At 33.9% G+C, this 19,631-nt stretch overlaps 2 protein-coding genes across 4 annotated transcripts in view; one reads left to right on the forward strand and one right to left on the reverse strand.

Moving 5' to 3' along the window:
* Positions 1-13,117, forward strand: part of ix (mediator complex subunit intersex) — a 38,434-nt gene extending 25,317 nt beyond the window's left edge. Inside the window, exon 5 of one of the 3 annotated variants that reach the window (XM_069820640.1) lies at positions 12,031-13,117. The gene's annotated coding sequence lies outside the window, so the exon portion shown is untranslated. Of the gene's footprint in view, positions 1-4,095; positions 9,192-12,030 lie in introns of those variants that run through there. The other 2 variants (XM_069820638.1, XM_069820639.1) reach the window with 2 other exon arrangements.
* A 5,871-nt stretch (positions 13,118-18,988) lies between these two features.
* LOC138696099 (aminopeptidase N-like) overlaps positions 18,989-19,631 on the reverse strand; it is a 35,613-nt gene continuing 34,970 nt past the window's right edge. Inside the window, exon 10 of the mRNA XM_069820637.1 lies at positions 18,989-19,377. Within this exon, the coding sequence (XP_069676738.1) occupies positions 19,207-19,377 (171 nt within the window). The 3' untranslated portion in view covers positions 18,989-19,206. The remainder of the gene's footprint in view (positions 19,378-19,631) is intronic.

A 19,631-nucleotide genomic window follows, 5' to 3' on the forward strand; every position in this document is an offset into this window, starting at 1 on the left:
CATTGCCACTAAATTCAATAACTCACTTTCTAGTTACAAACATATCGAGGTCTACCTCAGGGCGCTGTCCTCAGCACAACTTTATTCAATATTTATATAAATGACTTACCCTCCCTATTAGAGGAATCAAACATGAAAACAGCACTATTTGCAGATGATATAGTTTTGTGGACTTCCGGATCTTACAGACATAGAGACAAAATTAAAAATTCTGCTCTTAAAGCTCTAAATCAACTACATGAATGGAATATATCAAATTTGATGACACTCAATCTAAGCAAAAGTAACTACCAAATATTTTCACTTGGTAAAAAAAGAAAGAGAATTCAATATCCAATACAATGGCCAACACCTTCCTAGGACTTATGAATCCAAATATCTTGGAGTTATTTTCGATAATAAGTTAACATGAAGCAACCATTTGAAATACATTTGTGAAAAAGCTCGTAAAAGATTCTCCCTTCTAAAAAGACTAGCAGGAAAGAAATGGGGATGCTCTAGGAATACTTTGAACACTACATAGAAAATGTTTATACAGCCAGTGCTGACATACTGCGGAGAAATTTTAATTACTTCGCCTTTCATAAACGAAATAGAATATGTTCAAAACCAAGCTCTCAGACTCATTACTGGTGGAATCAAAACAACTCCAATAGATTCTATGAGATTCCTCACTAATATTAACAGCATCAAAATGACAATAGAAGAAAAAGCACTGATTCAAAATGAAAAACTTATCAGATTACCAGGAAACAATTGGCATTCATACAGTCCTCTCTGTAGATTGAAAACTCAAAAAAGTTTCATATCCATTGTTCAAGAATTAAAACAGAAAATCAATATCCCGAATTTAAAAGAAAACCTACAAATTAAACCAAACCCTTTAACTCTATTAAATATAGAATATAATCTAAATTTAACAGAAGAAATACTGAAATCAGAAGTAAACACTGAAATACTAAAACAATTGTCTTTAGAGACAATTAATGTTAGGTACTCTCCACAAAACTGGCTTCATTTATACATTGACGGATCCTTGATCTCCAGAGAACAAGGTGCCGGTGCAGGTGTTACGTGCTGTCTCTTCTCACTTTATAGATCTCTTGGGTATGGAACAACAAGTTTTGATGGAGAAATCATTGCAATAAGTGAAAGTCTCAGGAATCTTCTATGCCACATCAATAAATTTAAAAATGCAGTTATATTGTCAGACTCCAAAGCAGCTGTTCTGTCAATAGTCTCTAAACACACACCTTCATCTCAAACAGCAGAAATAACTAAAATGCTCTCTCAATTAATATCACTCAATAAAAGAATTGTATTCCAATGGATACCATCCCATTGTGGAATCCTGGGAAACGAGAATGCGGATGCTTTAGCAAAGAAGGGCAGCACTGCTACTTACAGACCTGTTACTAAATCTACGTATTACTCTGTGGAAATATTTATTAAATCTACATACTTAGACTTCAACAAACAAAATTTGATAACACAATCCCAAGGGAAAAAATGGAACACTCTGCATCAAAATCCACAGTTAATTCCCGATTTACCATGAAAATCGTCTGTAGCTGCATTTAGATTGGCAACAGGCCATGATTGTTTGGCCAAACACCTGCATAGAATTGGAATATATCAGTCCCCTAACTGCCCATTGTGCAACTCAAACCAAGAAATGGATTCGGAACACCTCAAAATCTGTGCTTCAGTGGCTGGCCATGATAATATCTTTGAAAAATATTGGAGTGCAAGAGGTCAAATGACTTTATTGTCAAACGGCTGGCATTAGAAAACAACAATAACAACATTCTCATTTGGATTTCTTTCCTCCTAACTTTGGAACGGTAAGCTACGAGCATGGGGAAATATTTCATCAAGAAATATCTGAAATAGAAAGGCGATATAAAGGAAGATCATCATCCAGCATGCTTGCAGACTATTGTTGGTTCCTTGTAAAAGACAGTCCCAGGTCTAGTTATAAACAGAAATCATCCAGAAAATTATTTTAAATGGAAGTTCAAATTCCGAGATTTTTCTCATTATATACATGAAATATTTTTATTGTTGTTGTGTTTTAAACTGTGTAACATCATTTTTGTATCCAGTACACATTTTTCTAGTATTATGAGGAAGTTTTAATCCCTCGTGTGTTGTAATTTTATCAGTAGCAGTGAAAAATTAAAAATAAAAATAAGTTTTGTCATAAAAAAATTCAATTCATTTTGCCCAGAAAATGGTACGTGATGGAGCAATTTGGATTTTAAATTAAGATTTAGGGCACACATATCAGTAATAGTCACCTAATTTTATTTCAGAGCAAGACAAAAAGTAAAAATTTGTTGTTCAGTGATATTTGTTGATCACTGTAGATGAAACACTTTTTAAGATAGCAAGGTAGTAGAAGATTGATAGGTTAATGAACATAAGTGAAACTGGCTGACACAGTTATTTCCAATTTTGAGAAATATATCATTGCACTTATACAGCCATAACAAATGTTAATATTTCACTTAAGATGAAATCCTGGCTAAACTCAAGTAATCTATGTATGTCATGTTTTGAAATCTAATCATTCTTCTCTCTGCTCTTTTGCCAGTCATTTACTTCAAAAATAATGAATTGGACTGTTAATTTCTCTCCCTCTTGCATAAATTACACGACTATCAACATTATATCAAATTTAAACCTGAATAGAGATAATACATTTTCAAAAGAGAAAGTAATGATTTAAATATAAATTTAAATGTAATTAACAGTTCTTAAATCTAATAACTAATTTTTTAATCCAGTATTTTTTTTTTTTTAGAAAATACATTAATTTTATTTAGGTTTATGTTTAAAGACTGGATATTTTTCGAAACAAATTATGGTCGCAGTTATACCTGTACACATTCAGCAAGATGTAGTGTCTGTAATATTGACAAAGTGCCATGTAATAGTGAAGGTTCCATCTTTTAATATAAAACTTCAACAAGTTCAGCCACTCCTGTTCCAAAAAAATCCTACCATATTGTCAAAATATACTGTCTGTATTGGTCGCACCATTAAGAATAATTAAAGAGCACACTTCTTTTTTCTTACATAATGCTACGGTGCTCTGTTGAAATTGAAGAGAAAATAATGCATATGCACCTAGTATCACTTCCTTGCCAATGTAACTGTTTGCGAAATAAATATTATACAGTGTAATTGAGAGTTGGCAGTGGCAATATAATGAAGAAATGGTTAGTAAATAACCATGGAGCTCTTTTTTTTTTTTTTTAAAAAAAGTGTGCATTTTCACAAGTTAATGATTATAGTTGTTGTTTAATCAACTGTCCAAAGACAGGTCTGAACCCCACAGGTGATACCAACAGGCAGCACTTACGAAGCAACTAATAAAGGAGATAATAGGGTAGCGTGGTCAGTTCCTTTCCCCCTCCATTGCATTCATTGCCGACATTACACTAATCAGACACCTGAGGTACTGTATATACAAACAATTGTTTTTCCTCTGACACATATCGTCAAGAGAGATGTACTGCCTGATAATATATGTACATATCAGCCAGAACCTCAATCAGGGGTAGACTATAGTTTGCCATAGGAATTATAAGAACTCTGACAATTCTGAATTTGTAGTTTTGTATCCTGAATGCTTTCTTAATTTACATTAATTTTATTATGAATACGGAACTTATTCTTCAGTTATTTATGATTTTTTACAAAAAATCATCATCATCATCATCATCAGTTTCGGGAGATGTTTCCATTCTTGTGTGTCATCTACAAACAAGACTTCTCTGAAAGATATCTAATTTGCCATGTGTTTTTTATTGGGAATGCTTTCTTTCCCATTCATGTATCATCTTGAAGTCATTGCAATATTTTTTGCCAGATTATTCATATTAAAGTTTTGCTTTCAAGTTTTTCCTCCTTGTTGCATTTTACATTCTATCCCCTCCTGTAGTAATTCTTTAAATGCTCTCTAAAATGTCATTCTGGTTGCTTTGATTGTACTTACGTCTTTTACATGTATGGATTCAATGTATCTGGTCATTATGTTGGAATTGATTGAGATAAATTAACTTTAGTAAATTAATTTGTTTTGTGTAGATGTAAGTGGACTATTAAACATAGGAGAAAAATTAAATAAAGGATTATTGCACTTATGAGTATTTGCCGAAGATTTGCTGAACTGGTCATTGATGCAACCCACTCAGTAGACATTTGTTTACATTCAAGATGGATGCATTCGTGTTGTGAGGTTAGTGCTGGATTCAATCACTACAACTGCATCATTGGAGGATGCAAGCAGAGGAAAGTATAATGCGGGAAACACGAGGATTTAGAGAAGATTTTAGTTGAATGGCTTCTTCAGTCTTGGAACTCAGTAATATCCATAAGCAGACTTATCATTCAAAAGAAGGCGCAAATTGAATATTGAATTTTGTGCATCTAATGGTTGGTTGGGCCAATTTAAACAAAGACATGGACTCATTTATTGCCAAATTTCTGGCGAGTCAGAATCTGTTGGTGAAAACGATATTATTGAATGGCAAAATGTGCTGTCTAAACTGATTTCAAAATACGAACCCTGTGATATCTTCAATGTGGATGAATGTGGATTGTTCTTCAAGCTTATATCAAATATGTTTTCATGACCTCCCTTCTGCTGTAACTGATGGCAATTAGGATTGAGCTGCTGTGTGCAAGAAACTCGGAGACGTTATATGGAGGACTTCATTTCTGTAGAAGACAATTGGATACTCATTTCAGAAATACTTGAACTAGATGAAATCATAGAAGATCATGCCTGTGCCACAGTTGACGATGAAGAGGATGAAAAAGATGAATCACTTGAACCAATTACCATACTGCAAGATGCCCTTGCAGTGATGCAAGTGATATAACAATTTATCATTCCCTCTGATGATATATCAATGAGTGTAAATTCACAGGTAATTGTATAGAATTTGTTATTGTTCATTGTTTGGGTTCATGTACAAGATAGACTATGATTAATGAGTTTCTTTCCTGTAAGAATTAAGTCTAGTGTTGTAAAGCATAAATACTGTACTGTATAATATCTTGGCATACAGGACATTTAGCATTTACAATATTTCAATAAAAGTGCTACAAAAATTTGAACATGTTTTGTATCTGTTATATCATACTTATTTGGTTGTCCTCCACTTTATATGCAATCCTGCTTAATACGCAGGTAGCATGTGATCCCATGAAGAGTGTTTTACTGGTGTTTTACTGTATTCCCATAATTCATCATAATTAAATTACGATTTCCTGAGCTTTCATTTGGCTTTGAATAAGATATTACACCACTGATGCTGTCAGACGATGTATTTGAAGGGGGTTTGAAGGTAAGTAGTGGGTGCATTGACATCCTATTGAATATCCGTATGTCCCAAGGACATGAGCTTAACTTCCTTATCTGAGGGGGCTAGATTGTTTATTATAGCTAAGCCTTACTTACAATTATGACAATTGAGGCATTTGTTGTAGTGGTGCTTGCTTTTGAATGGTTTCATCCAAGAAATTTGTCACCAATGAAGGTATTCAATTCTTCAGGTTCACATTATTCATGAAATGCTGTGAACTTGCTCATAGAAACTGTTTGAGATGCGAAAAGAGTAGTGTTGTGGGATTTAGTCGATTAATCGATCTATTTCTGTTGTAAGATTAATCGGTCAAAAATATTTAATTGAATAATTGAGTCGATTAAAATTAATCGGTTGTAGTTGATATTAATTATTATTTTGTTAATACAAACTCATACTAAAAATTCCGACAATATTTCTCTCTTGGAAATCCTTACTTAAAAGCACAATAATTCTGTTATTTTCTAACTGCAAATCAAGTATCGTAGGGAAAATCTTTGCACAAACACTTCAGAAAGAGATGGAGATATGAGGACAGTGACCTAGTCTATCTCTATTGAAAGTTGAAACACAATGCGAAACCCTTATTAAGTTTTATGGTTTTCTAAGAAAACTTCCATCTTGTTGTCAGCTCATCTTCCTAGCATATGAAATACATACTTTTCTGGGGTTCTTCCCCTCTCATCCCTTATAAAATAGCCATGTCGACACTGTGTGCTAGTGAGAGCGTAACTAATTTCTTCTCTTTCTAAAATCTGGTAATTCGATTACAATAGGGGCCAGTCTTCTGTTTCGACCGCTGTACTTTTGCAGTTGCAGTTTCTGTACTGAGTTTGTATATAAAGGTTGTGTGTTTAATTTGATAAAGGAAAAAATTCTGTGGTCTGTGAGAAGTGTAACCTCCATGTCTTATGAGAATTTGAGAGGTAAACTCAGTGAAACGTTTGGATTTAAATTGAACGATCTTGGAGAAGTGCTTGACAGAAAAAAAGTTTTTTCGTGTTTAGTGATGCAGGAAACATTGTTACTAAACGTAGAGTAGCACTTAATTTGGAGCATGTGAATGCACTCACATGTTTGAAATCATCATACTTTTTGTTATTTATGTTTGTCTCAAAAATACCTGGAGAAATTGACACAATAAATTATAAGCCTCATAATAAATGTGTTAGTAAATAGTTAAAATAGTTGTTTAGTTATATAATGATACAATATATACAGATATACAGTACAACATTTAATACTTATGCTTATCACCGAATACAAGTTAAATTTAACAATAATTGTCTGTTATAGTATATTGAAACATTTTTTCAAATTGATCAAAACTCGATTAATCTATCAATTAAATTCAAATAAATTTAAATGTCATATTGAGAGTTCAGATAAATTCGTGAATTATAATATCAAATAGTTTGTTTTATTTTCAGTCTATCACTACTATTTGATATTATAAATTCAAATAGTTAATCGATTAAATATTTTGATCGATCAACAGCACTAGAAAAGAGGTGATAATGGCTGGATAGTTGAAGCAGCACAAGAGTGAGGGCATGTAATATCATGCAAAAACAAAATTTCGAGTGAAGTAACAAATGTAATAGCTGGATTAATTTAGTATGGGAATGGTTATATATTATTTAGATCAGTGTTGGGCATCCCACTGATATTGTGAAAGAGCACTCATTTCCTCCATAGTGGAACCTGTGTGTGGGCAAACAAACTAGATTTGTTCATGCATGGCGTGGTAGCTAGTATAACTCTATCAGTGATGTACCTGCAAGGTTACAGTCAAGGTGAAGTTGGTGTGCAGTATTTCAGTTCTGACGGAAAGAAGTAGATCTGTGAATAAAGGAGGGGTTTCCCCATCAGTATATTTTAATCGAGAATGGGAAAATACGTATTTATTTGGGGAAAATGAAGGAAAATGGCATACAAAATAAAAGATGTCACAAGTCCAAAAAAAAGCTTAAATTAGCTATATGCAACTACAGTTTCTGCAAAAGTAAATTTGAAAATAACCAGCTATGCAGTTGCATGAAACACATACTTCAGACTTGTGTTGTAATGTTTATTGTCTTACTAGTTGACTTATCTTGCATAAAAATAACTCAAACTATAATGATGTTTTGAATTTTAAACTTTGTAACAATGTATTAATAATTCTTTGATCATAAATATTTGTTACTGTAATATTATAAAAGAAATAACCTATTTCAACACGTTTAGTTGTTTCATAATACATTTCTTAAATACAGAAAATAATGTAAAATAGAGTATATGCACATATTTGCTTCTATTTAAGGGATGGTTCTCCGTAAGTTATGAGTTTGTTATTTACAATATTATTCATAGTACTTATAAAATAAAAAATGAAAAAGTATATCTCATATAACAAATAACTCAAACTCTAATGATGTTTTCAATTTCATGAACTTTTGACATTTATGTTGAGAACTTTGGAACAATGTATTTCTAGTTCTTTTATTATAAGTATTTGTTACTGTAATATTGTAAAGGAAATTAACGATTTCAACATGTTGCAGTTTGTTTCAAAATTCATTTATTAAATACAGAAAATGAAATACAGATATATATTTATTCCTATTTAAGGGATAGCTTTCCTTACGTGATGAGTTGATTAGTTATAATTGCTAATAATACTTACAAAATACAATAAAATAAATAAAATAACGATGAAAAAGTGCAACAAATATTTGTACTTTTTGTAATGTAAAATTAAAAGATCGCCACTGCACTCTTCATACTCGCGGCGTGGAGGAAAGAAGCACACAGTCCACACGTGCTGTCTTCATGTTTCACAAGTCCAGGCGAGATAAGCATCACTGGTTTAGATTAAAATTGGTTAATGATGAAGGCTAAAATGTGTCAAAAGTGTGGTGCTTTTACTAATGTGACACCGGTATTAAATTCTATCATTGCAAAGACTAAGGTACTGGAATACTCTTATGTGCGTAGTGAAGTTACCAGTTACCCACGAAATATTGAAAGGATGTTATAAGTGTGATAAGAAGCTAGTGTAATAGCTAACAAGATTGATATAATATAAATAACGTTAAAACAGATACTATGGAAAGTACTGCAATATTTACTTGAGTTGTAGCTATCAAGAATTATTAGTGGAGGTAAAAAGTGTGTTAAAGAGTGCAAAATTGAGTTAAAGCATGTGATAGTGTGCTGGGGGTACTGAAGGAAAGGACTGGGAAACTATAGTAGTAAATTTTTAGGATAAGATTGCAAAAAATAAAAAAGGAACATTAGCTAAGGCTTCAATTTAATTAATATGGTAGTGCAGGTACTAGTAACAGGTTGGTTGGAATTGTACTATGCTAATACAGTTATGAAAGTAGTAGTAATGGTGGTGGTGGCAGCGGTGGTGGTGGTAGCAGTAGTATGTATTGCCCAGGCACTTTGAAGTTCTCCATTCGCCTTCTAGCTTCCCAGTATAATTTAGAGTCCGAATCCAAAAGATTCGATGCCAAAGCTGGACATTTTCGTAAATGTTGTTCATTCATCAAAGAGTCTTCTAGGTTATACAGAATGCATTTTGATGAATGAAAAATTCCAATTTTAAACAAGTGTGCTGCTAAACAGTCATGGCCACTTAGCATTCGAAATTTTGCTACTGCATCATGTCGAGGAGAATCAGGTATATGTTCTTTTTCAGTAAGCAATACTGACCAAGATTTATTATTATTATTCTTTTCTTGAAATTTCTTTAGAATTTTGATTTGAAACTATGTTTGTATGAATAATGTTACGAAAGTAATGTCAATAAAAATTTTATTTTAAGCTGTAGTTATTAATTGCTAATAAGGTAATCAGATGTTAATGTAAATGATAGTTGTGGTGTGATGTGAATACGGAAATGTGAAGGTGCACCATATTGTGTATATGTGTTGATGACATTAAATATCAATGTCATGCAAAAGGATGATGCTAGGAGTTAACAGATCAGCATTTTATTTTTGATTAATGCCGAAATTTTGTTAGGATCTCCTAGTGAGCCTCAGCTTTCTGTGTAGTTCCTTGCTCCAAAAAATCAACTAGCAATCTCTCCAATCCTCGAAAATGGACATAGTTTTTTGGAGGCGAGTGACTGTTTGGACTCTATATTCTTGACGGAACCTGCGAATATCTACTGCATGACTTGTCTGGTTTCTACATTTATGTATGAATCCCTGGGGTGACCATATTCTTCACATCTAAAGTAAAGTGCAGTAGAGTCACAATTGGGAATTTTTTTTACTCAAACAATTCAATGTTATTTATTTCCCATTATCTATACTATTCACGTGCTCTGAGAAACATTGCCACATGACACATAACAACATAATATCTAGCTAAAAAAAACTACCACATGAAATAAAATTAGAAATTAAAATAATAAAACCTTGAAAAATGCCTACATTCATTCAGTTTCTATGCAGTAAAACCTTGAATTGCAAGTAACTTGGTTTGCGAGTGTTTTGCAAAATGAGTAAACAATGAGCAAACATTTTTGTTTGATAAACAAGCTATGTCTTGCAATACGAGCAGTATGGTTTGTGCAAACTTGCTTCATCTGAGGAGAAAAGAGCGGATGAATTTCTCGCTTCAAATGAGATTAAAGAGGTGTGTGAAAAGTGAAAAGCGGTACAAAATTTTGTTCAAATTCACCACCCTGATAAGGTTGTAGCAGTGTGTGTGATAAATCTGTTTAACGACAACGCAATGTCACATTTCCGCAAAATCCTCAAAATGATGCAAAAGCAGGTGTTATTGGATAGGTTCTTAGTCAAAGCAAATGATTCCAGTCAGTCAAGCAGTCAGAAGTGATTCCGTTAGTGATGATGAAAATATTTTCTTTAATTGTTCAAGAAGTTTACTAAGCAGTAAAACAGGTGCAAGACACTCAAAAACAAAATACAGTAAAGTAATTTGTGTTGCACTGATGATTGAATTTTACCCAAATTATACTGTACAGTATTTTATTTGAATAAAAGGTTGTAAAACGAATTAATTTGAGTTTACATTGTTTTTTATGGAGAAAGTCGCTTTCATATGCGAGTGTTTTGAATTAAGAGCACGTTTCCGAAACAAATTATGCTCGTAATCCAAGGTTTTACTGTATTTCTGAGATGAGCCTATGCTTTCTAACAGTTTGGATGTTTTAAAAGATAACCATGAAATTCTGAACAAGAGTATTCTTTGAAATTATATTGAACAAATAATAAACCTTTAATTGATTTCATTTTAAATTTGTATATTTAATGTGTCCATTGGGTACTTATTAATGAAAACAGTAGTTTTACTTTAGCATTGTGTGCTGGTATTGCAAAAAAGAATTCTACAATTTTCAGAAATTCTGAATGACATACACTATTTACAAAAGCATTAAAATATGCAGCCCACTTACTGGCTACATGTAAATTTCTGAAGTCACTGCCATCACTATTTCTCTCTAAAAACAAATCAAGTTGGAAAACTGGTCAAAGCACCCAATATCATCTGTTTCAATATCCCTGTCTTCCAAATACAAGATATACTGCCTAGTTCCAGCAAACTGGAATTGAGTATTAAATTCACCCATTTAAAGGCACATTGTATACATTTATAGCTTCTTGAATCCACTTCTTTATCAAAGTCTTCGTTTCTAACATTTGCCAATATTTACTTTGTTTCTAAAGATATGCATTTGGAATCTAATCTATGCTGAAGCATGTCACAAACATTTTCCGGAATGTCAACAGTCTCAAGAACAGTTATTTTCCTTCCCAATAGCCAAAATTTTAAATTTGGAATGCTGATATATTTGAATGCAAAGCCATAAATAAGCTATATTTAATTCATTATTACAAAATGACTTTATGATATGAGATGGAGTTTGCTTAAACAGAAAATATGATTTCAAAGCTGAGAATATAGTATGTAGGAAGCATTGAACTGCTGGCACAAGGACAGCTACCTAGTTTTGCTATTAGACAATAATTGTTTGTAAATTTACTTCAGCAAACTCAGTATTCCTTGAGAGTTTCTGTCCTGACAGTGTAAATGGAGAAGTAATTGTATATCTTTAATGCAGTACTTTCAATATTAGTTTTTAAAACATCTGCACCATGCTTGGTACAATTGTGCAAAATATGTGCTGGGCACCCAGCTGCAACCAAATCCTTGCTCATAAGATGTTTTAATTTTGTGAAAACATTTCTGCCAGCCTTCCCATTTATGTTCCCAAACTTTGTATTTGTGTTTTTCCACAAAATGTAACACAGTTATTTAATAAACAATGTTTTCTAAAGAATCTCAGAGAAAATTAGCAATTGTGTCTGCTGTTTCATTTGGAATGGATTTCACTTCCAACACTTTGGTTTGAATTCTGCATGTTTCGCTATCTCACCATTCATTCACTATGGTTCTCCTTTTTTTGGTTGTAGTAGTATACATTTCAGCTACTCGTATGCCCGAACCAGGAAATATTGTCTTATTTAGCTTTGGTGTGCAATCCATTGGTCTGTAGGAACAATGGTGCTTAACGGTGTGAAATGTTAGAGCCGCTTCTGCTGCATGATTTTGGTGTGACTGTAGAAAAAAATTTAATTTGTTACTTTGCTATAGCAATACAATTTTGAATGCTATTTTTTTTTTTCAGATGTGCTTCTCAGTCTTGACAAACTGAACAGATTAAAAAGTAATTGACTAATAGTGGAATCCTAAATAAATTTAACGATGTTTAGACCTATCTTTAACCTAAAACCTATAGAATATGATATAATATAATGTATAAGCTTACCTTTGTTTGCAAGACTAACAAATGTTTCCGCTGAAAAAATTTTGCGTTCAGCTTCGAATTCTGATCGTGAACTTTTATTGAATTCTTTGTGGCTCCTTTTAGCTAATTCATAATTAAATTTGCACTTGGCATCTTGAACTAAATAAATGTAGAATTACATTTGTCGCAATCGCACCTCTATAATAGAGGACATCTTTGTTTTCTTTGCAACAACTGATAAATCAACAATCCACAAAGCAGAAGTAATGGATTACTAATGTTGTTGCTGATGTTGTTGTTGTTTCAATGCCTTGCATCTAGCAATGAAGCCATTAGCATTCGTGCTCTCCAATACTTCTGAGCTACAGTGTCTTCTGCAGTTGTGTCCTGTTTTCCGTGATGCTTGTGGGATTACTTCTGGGTTCAAGATTAGGGTGGTCCATTTTTTGTTCTCGGCATGTTTTTTTGTTTCCTCAATATGAAGGTGTGAGAATTTAGAATTGATCAGGCACTTTACTGAAGTCATTGGCAGATTTGTCGTTTTTATTTTCTGTATTGTTGTGCCTTTCTTGGCAAGTGTATCTGCCAGTTCTTTACCCTCTATCCTACAGTGTGCCTGGACCCACTATATGTGGATTACTAATGGTAAATGCAGATGTGGGCAGACACAGTGTTACCAGATTTGTTCGAGATCAGGACTTTTCTTTCTACATCTGGTCGCCTTAACTATGATGTGCTTCCAGGTAAGAGAACACCTGATTGCCCTAACTATGATGTGCTGTTATTCAAATGTCAATGCTTGTCTACGATTATAACATTTCTAAAAACTACAGATCGCAATGATTCAGAAAGAAGTATGTGCTCATTGTGCAACAAACACTGCAAAAAATGTTATGTAACGCCATTGATTTAAAAAAATGCTGAAATTGTAATATAAGTATGTGTACGAGACTAACAAAATAAAATGATGCACATTTGTATGCCTTTTTATTATTATTATTATTATTATTATTATTATTATTATTATTATTATTATTATTATTATTATTATTATTATTATTATTATTATTATTAGCTTGACTAGGTCATATTGGTTGCTGATATTTCTCTATAAGACTACTTGCACCAAGATTTTGATGAGTGTGTGACTCAAAATGTGGAGAACAGATGAAGAACTCTCTTACATTACAAGAGGAAATATAGTAATTGGTATTAGGGGGGGAATTGTTTCATTTATGCCAATTACACTGTTAATGTTTTGAGTTGGGATGGGCACTAGAGAAAGTGAGAATATTTTAATCCATTTGAATCTTGCATACACTACTTTTAACACTTGAATATAATTAATTGATTAACTAGTGGACTTATTCGTGTTAATTATGTAAGATTTGTGCAGCTTACAGCTGTTTCAGTTCTTCACGCACCATCATCAGAGCCTACTAGATCACTGCGTCATCTCGAACTTCTCTGCCTGTTATGTGGGTGTGTTTGATTGTTGAAAGGTGTTGAAGAGTGGAGTCAAATAGTGTGTGTGTACTGAAATTGATCTGTGTGTTGAGAATTTGATTGGGGTGTGTTTTAGTGTGTTTGTATATTTCGTATTGTTCTAGTGTGTTGAGTTTTTGGTTCTTTGGTTGTATGTGTAGGATTTCCATGTCCGCATTTATGTTATTGTATGTATGGTTAGCATTGGTTATGTGATCAGCGTATGTAGATGTGTTGTGTCCTCTGGTTATTGCTTTAATGTGTTCTTTGTAGCGTGTTTGGCATGATCTGCCTGTCTGTCCTATGTAGAACTTATCACAACTATTACATGTGAGTTTATATACACCTATGTGGTCGTATTTATTTGTTTGTGTTTTTTGTGTGTTGAGATGTCTTTGTAGTCTGTTTTCTGTTCTGTATGTTATGTTGTATTTCTGCTTTCTGAATGAAGATGTGATCTTATGTGTGCTTTTGTTTTCATATGTTAGTGTGATGTATTTCTGCACAAGAAAACGGATACAATCCAAACATAATAGACAACATCATAAGAAAGACAAAACAAAAACTTAACAAACACAAAAACGCGCAAAATACAACACAAACACAAGAACATAAGAAATACATCACACTAACATATGAAAACAAAAGCACACATAAGATCGCATCTTCATTCAGAAAGCAGAAATACAACATAACATACAGAACAGAAAACAGACTACAAAGACATCTCAACACACAAAAAACACAAACAAATAAATACGACCACACAGGTGTATATAAACTCACATGTAATAGTTGCGATAAGTTCTACATAGGACAGACAGGCAGATCATTCCAAACACGCTACAAAGAACACATTAAAGCAATAACCAGAGGACACAACACATCTACATACGCCGATCACGTAACCAATGCTAACCATACATACAATAACATAAATGCGGATATGGAAATCCTACACATACAACCAAAGAACCAAAAACTCAACACACTAAAACAATACGAAATATACAAACACACTAAAACACACCCCAATCAAATTCTCAACACACAGATCAATTTCAGTACACACACACTATTTGACTCCACTCTTCAACACCTTTCAACAATCAAACACACCCACATAACAGGCAGAGAAGTTCGAGATGACGCCGTGATCTAGTAGGCTCTGATGATAGTGCGTGAAGCACTGAAACAGCTGTAAGCTGCACAAATCTTACGTAATTAACACGAGTAAGTCCACTAGTTAATCAATTAATAATATTTTAATGATGCTGATTGCATAGTTTCCAACTTCAAGTGAAATTGGAAGTTAGGTATGGTGTAAACTTATTATTTAATAATGATAGCATAGAATACACTGTGTCCACACTGAAAATATACAGAAAAAAAAAACAGCTTATATCGTAACTTGGATAAGGTTTATTAAATAAATTTCTTCTGCATTGTATAGAGTAACTGAAAAAGTTTTTATTTCCACTAATACACTTCAACATGATTACCATTTATAGCTCAACAGGTATCAAAATGATACTTAACCTCTCGCCAGGTGTTCGCCAACATATGCTCAACTGCTCGAGTGACACACTATCTCAAATCAGTCAAATTACGAACTTTTCTGCTGTACACGAAATTTTTAATAAATCCCCACGCAAAAATATCCAAAGGAGTTAAATCTGGGAATGTCGGCTGCCAGGAAGTTGGCCCACCCCTACGAATCCAATTTCTTGGGAAGCTACATCCAAAAACATTTTAACTTGTGATTCTAATATATCTGATGGTGGAGTTTGGCACACAACGATAAAAATTGAAGTTTGTAAGCACGCATATGGAGGTATTTGCATAGAATCTTGTGAACTGTTTAACGAGAAATTTGCAGTTCCCTATTAGCCTGCCTAATTGATTTACGTGGGCTTCTAGCAAATGATTCGCACATGCTTTTTAGAATGTTTCCCTGTCTTTGAAATCATGCTTCCATTATCTCATAGAGTTCTATCCCACTCATAAATGAATTTGCATGTAGGAGGATCCACATTCCATTCCCTCTGTATGCTCTGCTGAACATGTGTAACTGAATTCAAGTCTGCAAACCAGAGCATGCATTGAACTTTTTGCTGTACCATCCACATCTCTATTGACAAGGAACTAGACTGATAAATGCAAATTTTCATTCATACAACAATAAGCTTGAAGCGAAACATTTCACACAACAATGGTCATGCAACAATAAGCTTGAAACAAAACATTGCACACAACAGTGGCCATGAAAAAAGTATGAAACGAAATCTTGGAAAGTTTTTCTATTGATTGAGCTTTATCTTAAGGAATTATAATATACGGTTGTGAAATTATAAGCTATCATTTCTCTATACTCTTAGTGTGAACACACTGTACATTAGGGATACATTTATTTATATCTAAAGTTTTATACAGCAGATTGCTGTCTTGCCATTCTCAATCTTCAGGCTTGTAGATTTTTTTAACAGAAACTAAGAAGAAGAGAAATGGTATATGGAAATTATTGATGATATATACACTGTGTGCCAAAAGTCATGGTGAGGTTTCAGAGGATTATATTTTTTCAATGAATAGAGGTAGAAATGTAATGCTGGTGCCAGATGAAAATAAAATTCTCAAAGTTTTTCGTCTGTAAATTTGAGGCACTGATGGAAACAAAAGTTGGTAACAATCGAACAACTGTAATAATTTTCATTGTTATAATTAATTATACAAGATGATTTTTTTTGTAAATTATGGTTTATTTAACGACGCAACTGCAGAGGTTATTTCAGCATTGCCAGTGTGCCGGAATTACAAGATGAATGTCCAAAGAAAGGTGTGTGATGTGTTTTGTGGCTGGAAAAATTTGAATCTGTGTCTTTTCGTCATTGTCAATTTCATTAAGCATATCCACAGCAAACCTAGACCTACATCTAGAGCAAACTCATAAATTTTGTGATAATCATCTGGATGAAGTGCATGCAATAATTGAAGTTTATAAGGAATCAGATGACGTTTTTTTTAATCTTTATCACTTGTTTTCAGAAATCCTAATTGTCGAGCACATTTACGAACTGATTTTTTTGGACTCGGAACAATTGCTCTTTGGATGGCTTCTACTGTCAATTTCAATGGTCTTTCAGTACGATTTTTCTCCAATAGCTTCCAGTCTCTTTTAACTGTCTATCCCAACGAGAAATATTGTTCTCGTATGGTGGTTCTTCATTAAACACACAACGAAATTCATGCCCTAGACAAGTCACAGATTCAAATTTTGCCAGCTGTAAAACACTTTGCACTTTTCTTTGGACAACCATCTTGTATAATTAATTGTACCAATGAAAATGATTGAATTTGTTCGATTGTTACTGACTTTTGTTTCCTTCAGTGCCTCAAATTTACAGACGAAAAACTTTGAGAATTTTATTTTCATCTGGCACCAATATTACATTTCTACCCCTATTCACTCAAAAAATATAATGCTCTGAAACCCTACCATGATTTTTGGGACACAGTGTATATTTCACATTGTTAAATAAAAGGGGTTTTGTGTTGATGTAGGCTTCCACAACCAGCGTACATGGTCTGTGGAGAAACGTCCGGGCTTATACCACGTTGTCTTGGTGCTAGAGCTGACGTTTCGACCGCTGTGTTGTGGTCGTCCTCACACACTATTTCCTTATCCACTGCTTTGAGGATGACCACAACACAGCGGTTGGAACATAATGCCTTTTTCTCCTCACATCCACTTTTCACGTAAAATAAAATTTCAGCCCAGATCATTTGAGCATCTGAACAAAGATGGCTGTCATATTTGCTTGAAATACTTCTATTTCCTCTGTCAGCATTCCACTGCTAGAGTACAGAAGGTATATCTGTGTGGGCAGATATCACTGTAATATTGATGCATTAGTAACAAATAGGAAGTGTTGTAATTTTTTTTAATGATAGCAGCTTTATGTATGCATTAAATAGTAAAATGAACGACAGTAAATGTGTGATATTATTACATAAGTACAATATATTCTACACCAGTACTTCAAAACTCAATCTAATATCACGAAGTTCAACATGTGTTCGTCTGCTGTCGAAGATACAAGATACACAGCTTCTGTTTGTGAAATGGGGTTTACATGATATAAAAAAAATTGCAAGAGAAGCCAATAACTTCTCTTAATGGTATTGAGTCTCTTGTTTTCGTTCACTTCGAGAACACCACAATTGGTGAAAAGAAACAACAGATTTTGACGACTTTTGATTTGTTTTACTCTATGAGGAGTTGATAGCATCATAAATACTGTACATATATGCTATCTCACTCATTTGCAAGTGAGATAATATGTTCACCTGCAAAGATATACCTCCTTAGTTGCAGCAAGGGAGTACCAAGAACCCGTCCTTTATGGTTTTGTATTTGGTGCTTTGGGACCCTTGTTTTAAACTCTCCATACTTCCAATACTGCATCCATCTGGAATTCAATACCTACTATGGATGCAAGGATTCGAGGTTGTAGGTGTGTAACAGTTTCGCTCTGCTGAGTGTACATTTGTTTTTTTCTTTAGCAGGAAGTGTTTAATTCTAGCGCACACTTGAAACCATCCATCCTCAACATATATTAAAAAATCATAGCAATGTCAGGCCGGCATTTTTTCTGGAGACTATAAATAAATGTAAGAATATACGTAATAAAATGACTGAAGATGGGCTTCGAAGAAGAATATTGGAATGGGCACCAAGAGAGAAGAAAGAGGAAGAGGAAGACCAAGAAAGACATAGATGGAAAGAATTGTGAAAAACATGAGTGCATGGGGTCGTCTGCAAGGAGGAGATCGGGAGTACAGAAGTATTTGGAGAGAAAATTGTTATTATGGAGCATAGGAAGATGTACTGAGCATCATACACATGTGCATGTGTGTGTGTGCGTGCGTACAGATGTACGTCATAATTTCTCCAATATTAAAAATGTAAATAGAGGCAGGTTTAGTTAGCCCTGAGCACTTCATCTCCAGTGGGTCCATTGTGTATACCTCTACGATATTAGAAGCACGGAATTTATTAAATAGCCCTAAAACCTTGATTAGTTTCGGAGGTTTACTCACAATTCTTTTTGTGATATTTTCTGCCCCAGATTTCTGATGAAAACAGTTTGTATCCTCTGAGGTAATGAATGACGTTCGTAATTACATGCTTTGTGGTCCGTCTCTTCTTTTAGCATATAAAGCATACTCTTGGAGTTTCAATCATACAATCCCGTCCTGTACATTTGTTTCCTAAGTGTTCAGTGCCCTGCCAAGGTCTACATAGTGATGTAACTTGGAATTTTAAGACAGCGAGCAGAGGAACTGTACATACTTAAATCATGAATATTACATTTATTGAAGTGCACACTACATATAGTATGTAAGACAACATTCTTCACTCGTCTGGTCTGTGCTGCTGTAGCATATTTACTGGCCATTATTGCACAACATCACTTGGGGTCATGTGACACAGTTAAGTGACGTCACAAAGCAGGCAACTAAAACTAGCCACAATCTGGAGCCACTAAAATTGTGAGCAAGGCTTCTCGGTCAGTCAGTAATGTTGTCAAAGTGTGGAAGCATAAGATCGAGCCAGTATTCTATGGCAGGCAGGTGGGCTCTGCCCCACGCAAGTTCCTCATTGATGTCTTTCATTGCCTCCTCCACGACTGACACAGCTGTCCCCAGTTTCCTGCTGAATCGGGCATAGAACTCTGATACCTGTAAACATAATTCCAAATATGAGAACTATTATTATTTGCTGTAATTCCAAAATTTGTTAAGGGGTCTTTTTAATAATGTTATAGTTTTTTCCGTAAGCTTATAATGCGGTGTTGGCATGTCAATGCTGGACTTAGACAAGAAAGTGTGTCAAATTCACAACAGGCGCACATCCATGCCATAGGTGAGATTTGAACACATTCATGAAGCATCAAAACTCTGCCAAAGCCATTGCATAAACAAAGATTGGTATA

The sequence above is a fragment of the Periplaneta americana genome, chromosome 3, assembly GCF_040183065.1.
Source record: "Periplaneta americana isolate PAMFEO1 chromosome 3, P.americana_PAMFEO1_priV1, whole genome shotgun sequence".
Lineage (NCBI taxonomy): Eukaryota > Metazoa > Arthropoda > Insecta > Blattodea > Blattidae > Periplaneta > Periplaneta americana.